Source organism: Poecilia formosa, unplaced genomic scaffold, assembly GCF_000485575.1.
Source record: "Poecilia formosa unplaced genomic scaffold, Poecilia_formosa-5.1.2 Scaffold101, whole genome shotgun sequence".
In the NCBI taxonomy this organism is placed as follows: Eukaryota; Metazoa; Chordata; class Actinopteri; order Cyprinodontiformes; family Poeciliidae; genus Poecilia; species Poecilia formosa.
The window spans coordinates 392,836-405,485 of record NW_006800040.1 but is presented as its reverse complement, the minus strand read 5'-3'; the positions used below and the strand labels follow the sequence as shown (position 1 = coordinate 405,485).

The window sequence follows — 12,650 nt, the reverse complement described above, 5'->3', positions numbered from 1 at the left end:
ACCAAATGATAAGAAGTGAGGGTCAAATGTAAAAAAAAGAAAAGAGAAACACTTCATATCAAAGAAATGACATTGTCGTTAAAGTAGAATATGGGCCTGGTAGATTTTACTTCTTGAGTCTTTCTGAAATATGTCAATAGGTGTAGTTTTGACTCTGATTGGTTGATGCACATCAAAATAAGACAGGCAAATACACACGCACACACAAACATTGCCTACACCCTCAGTAATCAGTTGGTAGAATTTTAATGACCATAGACTAGACTGGATTAAGAAACGTTTGTCATGATGACAAAGCTATGCTAAATTAAATCAACTTCCATCAACATCCAGAGCCTGCTGTTGGCACAGCTCAGTCCAGTTCTTTCTGTCAGTGTTTCAGTCCCATCCATGTCATCACTATTTAGGTTTTCTCAAACTTTTAAAAGCATGGTCTTCCTAATGTATAAACATTTAAATTAAAATAAATATTTTAGAAGCATTTGTACGAGTCTTTCTAATTAATCTGGTTTTTAGCAATTAAAAATCACTTTGATAAACCCAACTGATCATTTATTGTCAGACATTATTTAAAATGTATAACTGTTAGGTTTCAGCTGTATAATACAAATGTCTGGTACTGACCTACTAGTATCCTCTTGCGGGTTCTGACGCCCACACAGTCAGCTGTGCAGGTAGAAAACTTGGACCAGCTACTGAGCTGACAGTCATCTTGACATGGAAGATGGCACAGCTGGGTGAGAGGAGGCATGGGGCTGGCAAGCTTGAGACAAACCTCAACGTCTGCCTGCCCACCGTCCAGCTTTCGACAAGAAACGGCTGTGGGAACAAAATAAGGAGATTGAATGGATTATTTTCATCAATAATGTGTGTATTTTACAAAAATAAACATGAATGTAGTGAAAGGTAGAAAGTAAAGATAGAGTGCTAGTGGTTATCAGCACCGTAAAACCAAAACCAATTATCAAACATTTTACATTTTCATGTTTCAGTCTATTTGCAAGATAAATATGAACCATGTAAAGAATCTATTTAATTTAAACTAATAAAAGGTGAAATCAGTTTTTATTCTGATCTCATTAAATATCTTGGAACTGATGTAAGTATTTAAAGAAGTTTATTTAAAGAGATAAAATATCTGACTTTTTATGTCAAGTTTGTTTTTGTAATGAATGGATTGTGTATAAAATCACAATTAAGCCTAATATGGTTAATTGTTGAGATTGGTTAAACATTAAAGCAAACGTTTAATTATTAATTATTATTTTCCCCTTTAGGTTTAGTTGTGTGTTGGTAGCTGAGTTGGTTAAATAAAATGTTTTAACTGTAAAGTTGAATTTGTTTTGTTAATAAACTCTTGTTATCTTTGAGAGATGTTGACTGTGTTCATTGCAGCTTTGATTTCAGATAACACCGGTGCTGAATTTATACTTTCATCTGTTTTAAAACCTCAGCCTTATCAGGAAGGAGCCTGAACTCTTTGACTATTTTCTCCATGGTAACAATGGTGTCTGGACTTGGTACTTTTGATCTAAATGACTAGTTTTATTGATAATTGCCTTAAGCAAATATTATAAGATTATATATATGTATATATATGGAGAGAGAGAGAGATAGAGAGAGAGTCAGCCAAACCTAACTCCTACTAAAGCACAAGACATTGTTTGATTATTTTATAAGAATAAAAATAATCAGACATGAGCCAAATCTCATGTCTGTAGAACAACTTTTCCTTTAGGTATAACATTTTTGCCCACAGTATGTTATAGTGAGAGTGGATGAAAAGCAAAGAGCTTTTACTGAAACTATTCTGGATCAAAGTATATTGTTACAAATAATGGTGCACAAAGATAAGAGCTTCTGCAGATGGAAGAGCGTCAATACTCATCATTGATGCTGTATAATGGTCAATGTCTCCATGAAACATTAGTAGAAGTCTTAGACATTAATTCACTAAGGGTGTATTAGCTCTTTTTTTGTCTGTCTTGTCTGTCTTTTGTGCATCGTATGTCTCATTTCCAACTCAAATTAAATGCCAGTGGAAAAAAAACATTCACAGCCTGTCATTGTGCCTGATTCAAACAATAAACTCATGCCTCTCATCAGGTATTTCTCCACAGGCGTTAGAAAGCAGCCGTTATCAAACCACTGCAGAAAAAGAATAATCTGGACAAGTTGCAGTTGCAGGATTACAGGTCAGTCCCCAACCCTCCTTTTATCAGCAACATTACTGAAAAACTGTTTCAACAGTTGAATATATTTCTAGCAATGACCAACCGCTTTGATGTCTTTCAGTCTGGTTTCTGTGGTTACCACAGTGCTAAGATTGACCTAGTCAAAGTGTTCAATGACCACCAAATCTGCACTGTGGAAAAATCACAGTGGTGTAAGCATTCAACACTGTTGACCAGGACATATTACTGAAACAATAGAGCTGTGTTGGGCTCTCTGGTCCAGGTTTTGACTGATTTGAGTCTTAGAGTGTTTTGTGCGTGCGTGCGTGCGTGCGTGCGTGTGTGGCTGCACTTACCTCGGAACTGAATACCTGGACCGCAGGTCTCCTGAGCTCCTGGAGTGTCCTGTCGGACAGACCATGGAACGAGCTGACATCTACGCCACTTGTGGGTTTTCCATCTGCCAAAGGCCATTAGTAGAAAAGAGATAACAGTAGAAGAAAAAATATATGTATTATTATTTAACCTGGCATCAAAAATCAGTGTACTGATTCCTTCTTTAGCAATATAAACTGGAAAAACTTGACACAAGTTGAGCAAGCTAAAATAAAATAAAATTCTAGCACAGAATAGCAAATGCAAAAAAAACAATAAAAGTCCTGGCAGGGTTCCTCTTTAATGCTTCTATAATATTTAGTACTGAAGATTTGGATGAAGTTGGACTGGAACACTGAACCTGTAGAGCCACTCTGTTTGGTTCTGATTTAATCTGCACTGTCTGAGCTCACTGCACCACAGTGTCAAGCATTTTATTTAATACTTGTATGTAAGGTATATGACTAAAATTAGTAACAATTACACTAAAAATATGTGGTGAGAACAAATGGAAAGAGATTTTTATGTGACTGTAGCTTCATCTTATTGGCTCCCAGCAGAGTAAAAATCAACTGTCTTCTTTGTCTTTAGATTTACTATGATATGATTTAAACAATCAAAATGTTTTCTACATTTTAAAATGACATTTACAGTGAAAAATAAACAGTATTGTATTATAGAGTTAACCCCTTTTGGGCATAGCAGATTAAAGTTGTTCTGCAAAAACTCTGTCTGGAAGAAAATATCAACTGTTGGTGAGTGAGTTAATCTGGGCACCACCACAATACTAAAGTAGGTGATTAAGTAAGTAGGTAAATCATGTCTCAGTATAAAAAGGTGTTTACAATCGCAGTCCTTCAGATCTATAGTCCTGCAGGTTTTGGATCCAAAGCTACTCCAACACACTTGAATCAAATGATTGAGTTACAGCTTCAGTAAACCATCTAAGGCCTGGAAACAAGAACATTCATTGAACTCAGGTGTGATAGAGCAGGGTTGCAGCAGATCTTAAAGGCTAAATTGGAGACCACTAGATAATCACAATCATGACATAAGTACTGTTGGTAAGTCAGAGAATGTACCTGTAGCCATGACAGACAGATGGTGCTTCACACTCTCTTTCCTGACTCAGAATCTCAGGACAGTCCTGTCCTCCATTAGCTGGTAACTGAATGATCATCCGCTTCCTGTACTGCTTACTCTTAGTCTTTCCACCTGAAGAGAACCACTTTATGTAAACAACATACGTTCTAGCATTTTAGCTTAAGTCTTTAATAAGGGTGAAAAATGCAAAAGCTTACCATTAGCATAAAAAAATTACATAAACATAAGTAAAGCAGATTGTCTACAATCCACATTCTTCAATAGCCTCTCTGAGTTCATGTTTGCTTTTTTTTTTATAAATTATTTGATTTCACAGTGGAAATGAATGTACAGTGTGAATCAGGATATACAAAAATATGCAGTTCTTTTTGTAAAGGAACTGAACTGGGCTGCACTTTTAACTGACTGAGTAGTTCAGACACAATTCTCATGTTTAGTTATTTAACCATCATACCTGCCCTGGGACACCATGATTCCACAGTTCTACAGACACTTTTGGACTGTGCATCGTTTTGCCTACAGGTAAAGATGCCGATGGTTGATTCAGTAACTACAAGGTGCCACCTACCTTTTGTCATGGTGTAGGAAATGGAGGCCTTTCTGTTATCTTACATGTTTACTCTATCACATTACAGCAGAGCTGTTTTTAGAAGCCTGATGGACTGAAGGGCAGCACAGCTCTTATAAACTGATTGTGGGTTAAGTGGATGGGGAGTGAGGAATGTGTAGCATTATGCTACTGTGAAACACATGTTAAGATTAGACAAAAGACAAGGTTCAGTACACGGAGGAATGTTATATTAAAAGAATGTGTTGATAAAGGGACAAGTGTTTGTTTTGCTATGATGCCTATTTGCTGGTCTACTAATAATTTACATCAACTAGAGCATGAGTTGCAGCAGTTGTTTATTAGAGTATGCTTCATTACACCTGATCAAACTCCTGCAGCATGAGCCTAAATGTGGCTCATGCTGCATCTTGTAAAGAACTTTAATGTGTGCTATAGTTACCTGTTTGACACACCAGGGGGCAAAGGCTCCAGTCACTGTATGGGGTGACAGTACAGTCTCTTTTGCAGGGAAGCAGGCACGGCCTTACAGTGTCTGGACGGAGACTCTCTGGACACCTGGAAGAGTAGAATTGCTGTGCTTAGTTCAGACACACCAAGAGCCTGTAAAAATTGGACAAATCCAACATTTACTGAATTATATAAAGCGTCACAATAAGTATCAATTAATAAAAAAAAAAAAAAAATATTCTGCAAGCCAAATAGAAAACATTGATAAAACCACTGTCACATGCATAAATATGTTCTACTGTCTGATGTTTGCAGGTAGCAGTGCCCCTCATGTTGGCAGCAGTTAGGGCTCTCAGTAAAAGCAGCTCTTCATCTTTCTATTAATGTGCAAGTGTGTCCCAAGGCAGCAGACTCAGTAAGCAGTGTGTCCTGTTCGATTTAGGAGTCAGCACAAGCATAAAAAGCCAGATGAGTTTCCATACACAGCATGGGAGCTGGGAGGGCTCACCTGAATAATGTGGCTCAGCTGCCAGAATAATGTTACTGTTGTGTTGAATAAATAAACAGATAATTCATGTTCCCAGCAGTTGCCTCCAGGAAGGGAAAGAGAGGCAGATTCTTAAAACAGTTGGCGACAAGCTCAGCAGCTCATCCGTCTATCAGCAAACAGCTACCAGATACACTAACCTTTAGACTACACAGCAAAATGAGAAATATGCAAAATATGGCAGCAAATCAAAGCTGTTCTTTCATTTAAATCGAATTATAACTCGCATTATAAAAACATTTATTAGGCCCGAGCAGCTAAGCGCTGCGAAGGCCTATTGTAATTTATGAATATTTTTGTTTCATGTGCAAATAAAAGCTGAACATAAATCAAACCAGACATTAGAACTTTCAACTAACACCAGTTAGCCATAATGTCAAAGAATTCACACCCTTGGAAAACGATGAAAAATCTTGATATGCTTGATATGCATCTGCTTCTCTTTTTCTTTATTAGACTTTAAATATTACATTGTCAATTCTTAACCAAATAAAACACATGCTGTTTGTCTGCTATGAAAATTGTTGAAACACTTGCATCTAAAAAGCTTTAGATGTATTTTTCCTTTTAGTCACACTTCATTGTTTCACATTGTACACAACATTCTTTTAACAATAATAAACATTTGAAAATTACTTTTTGCATGGCTCAGCTTATCTTTGTCTTATATTAAAGTGTATTTGATGATCTGAAGCATTTAAGTTTGACAAAAAATAAATCTCTAACAGAGCAAATATGTCTCTTTATACTGAAAGCTACTTATTTTGTCCATCCATCCATTATCTTACACACTTATCGCTGAGGTCATGAGGGGTGCTGATACCTATCTCCAGCGGTCAAAGGTCAAGAGGCGGGTCACCTTGAACAGGTCGCCAGTCCATCACAGACTTATTTTGTCACCTGCTGTATTTCTTATGAATGATGAGAAATCTTACTTTTTAGGAGGAACTTGGCCCACATTGACTCGGACACAAATGACTTTGCGAGTTTGCATTCCCACTGAGCATGAGATGTCATCGCCACGCGTTCTCCCCAAAGACGTGTTAGTGTTTGGACCTGAAGAGTCCTCGATGCACTGCCCCCAGGAACCCGTTTGCCAATGATACACAGTGCATGGATGCTCATTGCAGTTCCTCATCTCTTGCAGTGCACTGACATTGGGACACTGGAGTCCTCCTGAAGTACAACAAAAACAAAGAGCAAGTAGATTTGGTTAACTACTTACAAAAATACCTGGTTTCATTCTTTTTGGCAGCATGTATACATCTGAATGTGAAGGGATGAAGAAGACAAAACCGAAGGAGACTTTAAAGCTTACTTGTATTGATTTTACTCTAATTTGACATTGCACAGAAATAAGTGTAAAGAACTATAGATAGATACATTTAGCATGCACCCCTTCCGTGATCTTGGTCTGCTTTTATTAATATTAATTCATTTGTCATCTTAAGCTTTTTGGATTTCACAGGTAGATAAAGAAAATTGTCTTTGATGCCAAATTATGGTCATAACCTAAGACATTGTTTTGAAAGTTTGTTCTAAAAATCTTACAACATATTTCAACATAAGTATCTTTGTTTTTTTAAGTGTTAATTTTACAGACAATGGCTATGTTAACCCTCCAGGTTTGAATGACTGCTTATTATGAAAGTAATTCATTCTGGATGTTTATTCCACAGTTTACATTAAATGTTTCTTCTTCAAACCTCCTCCTGTGCAAAATTATGTCAAATTTCAAATGATTTGAAACTCTGGTGAAAATAAGATGACAATTCAGACTTTGCTCACTTTGAATACCAAAAATGTAAAATGGTTCATTCATTTTTAAAATTCATTTCATTCTTTGTGTTAAATTGGTTTCTGTAGTTATTTTTTGAGCACACTTCAGTTTATTTTGATTCATTCTTTTAGATGAAGTTAGTCATTTTCACCTTGGTTTGCAGTTTCTTTGAGTCTAGTTCAGTTCTCTCTGGTAATAAATCTCCTTCTCTCAGTCTCTCTGCTCTCTTCCAAAGATGTTCAGCATTTTCCCTGCTTGTGATCATTTGACTTTAAGGTCATTATGACACAATCAAGTAACTATGTTGCTTCCAACTGTCATAAAAATTCTGTATATATCATATATGACTTAGAAATTTGAAGCCTTGAAGTTGACCTTTGTTTCTTTAAGAAGCTCCTTCCCTTTCTGACCTGCTACCTTCAGCATATTACCACAACAATGCTCTTCCATTATCCTGTTTACAACCATTCTGTGGAGCTTTGGAATAAGAAATAGTTGACACTCAGTGTTGCTTTAGAGACGTTATATCACAGACCCCATAAACCCAGAGAATTAGTAGATGTGGAGATTTCATTGGTGATCAGCTGCGTTCACCTGTTAGTTCTGGATTTGAAGTGCATGAAAAGGACTGGAAGGATAATATTTCTACAAGAAAAGGGAATCTATTGTGGCAGCAGACAGCAAAAAAATACTCTATACTCTATAGCTAAAACATCAACAAAAATCACATCTGGTGCCTAAAAACATCAAATATAAATATACCAAATACTGGCTGGACCAGCGACAGTAGCGAAGGACCTTGAACAAAAGAAAAGAAATCTGTGTATATTCAAAGCACACCATCTCTTTTTTTCTACAGCCATAAGGTAAGTTCTAGGAAAAGTAAATTCTTACCCTGCATCACAGAAACCCATGCCACAACTTTAGCAGTCACTATATAATGAGACACAAGAAACAATTTATGCACAGAGACACAGTTATGTGCATAAAGTGGACTATCAGCTCTCTATACGATCTGAATGTAGTGGTATAGAAATATACATAATTCTACACAAATAGTTTCCAGGTGAGAAGTTCTGGTTGTTAAAGTGGGCGTGGTATACAAGGACCAGCTGCGTTCAGTCAGACATGTCTTCTTTGTGCTCCTACTGTGTGGCTCGCGTCCTGTGGGTTCTGGCAGCGAAAGGCAACAAATCGCCAACTGGTGCATGCTGCTCTGATTTCCTGGTAGTAGGTGTTCTCTCTCCCTGCACTCTAGCTGATCTTTGTCAGAACATCTAAATTGAAGTGTGATCGTAGGTAAACCGCCACTGTGCTGCTCTCTTCCTCGTCCTACGAGTGTGTGTGCGTGTTTGTGTTGAACGGCAGGTAAGAAATTAACACTCATTGTAAGCTCCAGTTTGTTGCAATTTTATTTCAAATGGTGACTAATTAACTTTCATAGGTCTCCCCCATAGTTGGACCATTGCTGCTCTGTCTGCTTTCGTCTCCTGGATTTCTGCCTCTTTCGTCTCCTTGATTTCTGTAGTGTCATTTGTTTTTTTTAAAGTCGGACTGTGGTGGCGTTCAGCCGCCTCCATTAAGCGGTGTGTGGCATCGGCTTGCCCATTTCGCCTCCTGCTGTGGCGTGGCAAAGAGGGCCACGCCTGGTTCTGATGTTTTTAATTTGTATTTTCTATTGTTAATAAGTTTCTATTTCTTTACTTATTTTGTTTACAGCCCTTTTTGTTCTTAGTTGTTTATTTAGCCAGACTGATATTGTTTTTTTTATTAGGTTTAAGGTTGTTATACTGGTTAACTGTTTTCTTTGTTTTGTTTTGTTTTGCAGTTGCTGAGGTCCGGTGGCGGTGTTGGTGTGACTTGAGTTTGGGTTGTCTTGCTGCGTCTGGTGTTTAAAAGAGTTTATTTTTTTTGTTTGTTTGCTGTGTCTTGTGGATGCCGTCCCCATAATGCCCCCTCTTGCCGATAACCTCAGCTACTGCAGCTCCTTTGTTTTCCTTTGCTTTTCTTTTGGTTTCCTTTGTGTTTTATTTATAAAGAACTGGTTTTAAAATGAACATTTTCAAAAGAATTTAATGGTTTTTGTAAATCTGAAACTGTCTCAGATGTCTCAATCATCGCATAACTGAACCTGTGTGCCTTAAACAAAAGGTAATATTCCCTGGGTGAAATTCCCAGGGTGACGTTGTTGAGCAACTTATTAAAACTAAAATTCCACAAAATCTGAGTTTCATCTAGTGTCGCCACATAACAAAATGCCTAAAGAAATCCAAAAAATGTTGACCATTCCAGAAATTAGAATAGAGAAATGAAAAAAAGAATACAATTAATGCTTATTTTGATTATTTATGGGCTGTTGATTTTGGTGCACTATTAGGCCAAAAGAAATTTGGACTTTGTTTATGTACTATGAAACAGCTTGTGGTTTTAAACCAACCAACTGTGTAAGTAGATACACATTATTATTATTATTTTGGCATCGGTCTCTGTGACACCAAAATACACAGATGCTATCAGGTTAGGTTCCAGTGATCCCATTAGACCTCTTTAAGTTTCCGTGTTCACTGTTCTTACTGCAGGAAGTTTGTTGTTTGTACTCACTTCTGCTGAATAGTAACAGTAACTTGAGTTGAGTAGATCCAAAAGTGAACAATTTGATGTTCTAACTCATTTACTCTTAAGTACTCTTAAGTGCCTGTCATTTATTTTGAGTATTTTTGTTTTGAACAGTATTTTTATTTTGTTTAGTCCAACATAATCAATGGTTTAAGCTGCAACATACTAAATAAAATGGATATTACATATTTGAGCTACCTTTCCATCATTATGTTGGGTTCTTTAAACTCTTATCGTGTAATTAAACTAAAATAGTTTGCATTTCAAAACTTCAATTTGTACAATCGGTTTCCCCAAATCATTTCAGTAACTTATTGGGTTTTACAGTGATGGAGGCCTGTCTTAATTCTGCTATGGAGGTCTGAGGAATTCCCACCTTCTCCTGCGTTATGAGCAAGTATAGAACGCACTCGGGTCTGCTTCCCCTCTGTGTTTTTTCCAGAGCAGGTATGGGAGCAAAATGACCAGGGAGTCCAAGGGCTTAGAGCGCAGTCCTTGGAGCAAGGCACCTCACAGATGGTAGGCATTGGAAGGATGGCATCCCGGCAAAGCTGTTTCTCCACGTTTTCACCTGGATGAGAAGACACAAGCATGTTTTAGATATTACAAAGAGAATTCTCCACTTCAGATATTCTCCCATCATTCTCCACTAATGATGGGAAATTAGTGGAGATTGTAAGCCTCCGGACGTATGCTGGATGGCTGATAGTATCCCATCAGTTTAATCTTTTCAGTTTGGAACAAATAAAAAAAGTGCTAATGGACTGTTATTGTAACATGGAGAGTTCTAAGCAAAAGCTACAAAGTTTTTTTGTTTGTTTTTTTATGTTGTACTACAAAAAATGGAGAGGAAATTGTTGTTCTTGGCTGCTTGCTCAAGAATAAGAGTTTTGATTTGATTGAAGAACTCATTTAACGTGAAAAAGATTTGATGTCTTACATACCATCAAATGGTAGTTACTTGCAGTGTCAGCTAGGATTGGTAGATATCTTAGAAATGGCACACAAGAAATGGCAGACTATCCCAGTCAGATGTAATTTTCTATTTCCATAGTTAAAGGAGGTACTTTTTTGGTTATTGTACATCTGATAACACAGGATGAAAAATGGGATTTTCGGCAGCTATTGACACTTTGTTCTGCCGTGCACATGGAGATTGAGGGCTTTCGGCAAGAGGTTTTTGTCAGTCGAGCACTGCCAAAAATGGTCAAAAATGCTGTGTGTCCGTGTTCCCCTATCACTCCCCTCCCCTTGTGCCTAGCAGATGTTTTCGTATTTAAATGAAGATGCTGAGTGCCATGCACATGCAAATCAACTGTTGAGCACCGCCTTTTGACTCTTATTTATCTTGTAGCTAACCCGTTTTACCTTCTGTTCCATGTTTGGAGAAAGAATATTAAAACAATCTATCTTATCCATTAAAATATACATTGCATGTGTGTTAGGAGCACTGAAAAACTTAGTTTTGGTTGAATTGATGATATAAAAGAAGAATATGCATGATTACATACAATAGACTTTTGTGAAACGTGATCTTACTTTGACATTCCTCCTATCTGAAGATTTATCTTGTGATGGGAGGAATTGCACAACTTAATCAAAAATAATAAAAAACATGTTCCAGAGTGGTTCATTGTACATAAAGTATTTTTGTGAATAATATTCAAACTAATGTTAATGTTCACTGATTGCTTTAGAGACCCAGAGTCATGCTATGTTGGAGTGATAGTGACACAGTTCCACATCACAATACAGGACTTAAGAAACTACAGATGATTTATCAGTATTCAGTTGCTTAACTCTCAAGTTTAAATTGAAGAACAAAATGGTTGAAAGTATGTGATAGGGTATAAACATTTGTATTTTTTTTTTAAGTTTTGTTAGTTAAGCACTAAATATAACTCACGGATTATGAATCATATTCTGTATAAACTAAAAAGGAGACAGCTCAAAGTAGAATTGAGTAAATAAACATCTATACATTTAAAAACATTTTAGCAATTAATTATAATAAAAATAAAATATATTGTCACGTAACTTTTGAAAAAATAACTTTTAGAATGTATTTTTCTTCTGTCAACTTTCATTTAACACTCCAGTCCAGTTGGTGGCAGTAATGCGCTTTCATAGTCGGTCAAGTAGCCGCCATTAAACTCCAAAGGAAGATTTGCACCCACGCTAACGGGTGCTACTGCGAGACCCAACATGAATGAAAATGCCCGTGCGTTGTGTGAAATGGTGGAAAAAGTCCTATTTCACGGAGTTACCTTTTCAGTATCGTTTTGATATTAAGCAATGTTCCGGCGGAAAACAACAGATGACACCGCGGCGGTCCAACAGGCCGAACTCACGGTAAGAAAGCTTTTATGAATAGCGAGCACGTGCAAGCGAGGCGAGTTGCTTTGTTTGTTTTTTACAGAAAGCGGTCTCTTGTTTTTTTATGCCGAAATAAGTGTAGGGTGAGATTTTGTATTGTATTTTTTATTACATGTGATGTTCTGAACTCTTAAAAATACTCGCATCTTCTTTTATTTTTTTCAGACCTGAAAAATGGCCAGGCCTAAACAGCCAGGCCTCAGACCACGGTGCCGAGGCGCTCTGGGAGTCCACCTGGACGAAGATAAATTCAGTAAGTTATAATTTCACATTTAGTCAATAATGAACACTCGCATATTTGTAAGGAAAACTGAACTTCCCGTTATTTTATTTAATTTGTTATAACGCAGTACAGCAAGGCAGACTGTGGAAAGCAGTAGAGATCGACAACATGGCGGACGGAGGACGGATTTGAGGACGGAGTCATGAAGCCGGTATGTATTATGTATAATCACTGCGTTGATTCCCGACTGTATAATGGTTGGTTGAGAATAATTTTAACTTATTTACTTATGTATTTTTGAGAAAACGATATATTTGCTACAATATATTTTTTTTATTTTACATTTATTTCCACAGACTCCACACAATGGGAGTCACATTTGTGTCAATCAGACTCTTCAGGAACGTCCTGATGTCCATGACGAGGACAGAGATGCA

General features: G+C 37.1%; 1 protein-coding gene and 1 long non-coding RNA gene across 4 annotated transcripts in view; one reads left to right on the top strand and one right to left on the bottom strand.

The window, feature by feature from the left end:
• Positions 1 to 12,650, bottom strand: part of thsd7aa (thrombospondin, type I, domain containing 7Aa) — a 126,176-nt gene that overhangs the window by 34,252 nt on the left and 79,274 nt on the right. Inside the window, exons 7-12 of the mRNA XM_016674785.1 lie at positions 9,991 to 10,185; positions 6,154 to 6,394; positions 4,664 to 4,779; positions 3,632 to 3,764; positions 2,531 to 2,634; positions 625 to 819 (exon numbers count right to left, since the gene is read on the bottom strand). Of these exons, the coding sequence (XP_016530271.1) occupies positions 625 to 819; positions 2,531 to 2,634; positions 3,632 to 3,764; positions 4,664 to 4,779; positions 6,154 to 6,394; positions 9,991 to 10,185 (984 nt within the window). The remainder of the gene's footprint in view (positions 1 to 624; positions 820 to 2,530; positions 2,635 to 3,631; positions 3,765 to 4,663; positions 4,780 to 6,153; positions 6,395 to 9,990; positions 10,186 to 12,650) is intronic.
• On the top strand, positions 11,875 to 12,645 carry LOC107836987 (uncharacterized). 3 transcript variants are annotated; one of them, XR_001662960.1, is made up of 4 exons: positions 11,875 to 11,966; positions 12,156 to 12,243; positions 12,341 to 12,424; positions 12,570 to 12,645. It is a non-coding gene; the product is annotated as an uncharacterized LOC107836987 (long non-coding RNA). The 3 variants fall into 3 exon arrangements; XR_001662959.1 differs by having other exon boundaries at positions 12,341 to 12,470; positions 12,570 to 12,633; XR_001662958.1 differs by lacking the exon at positions 12,570 to 12,645 and having other exon boundaries at positions 12,341 to 12,549.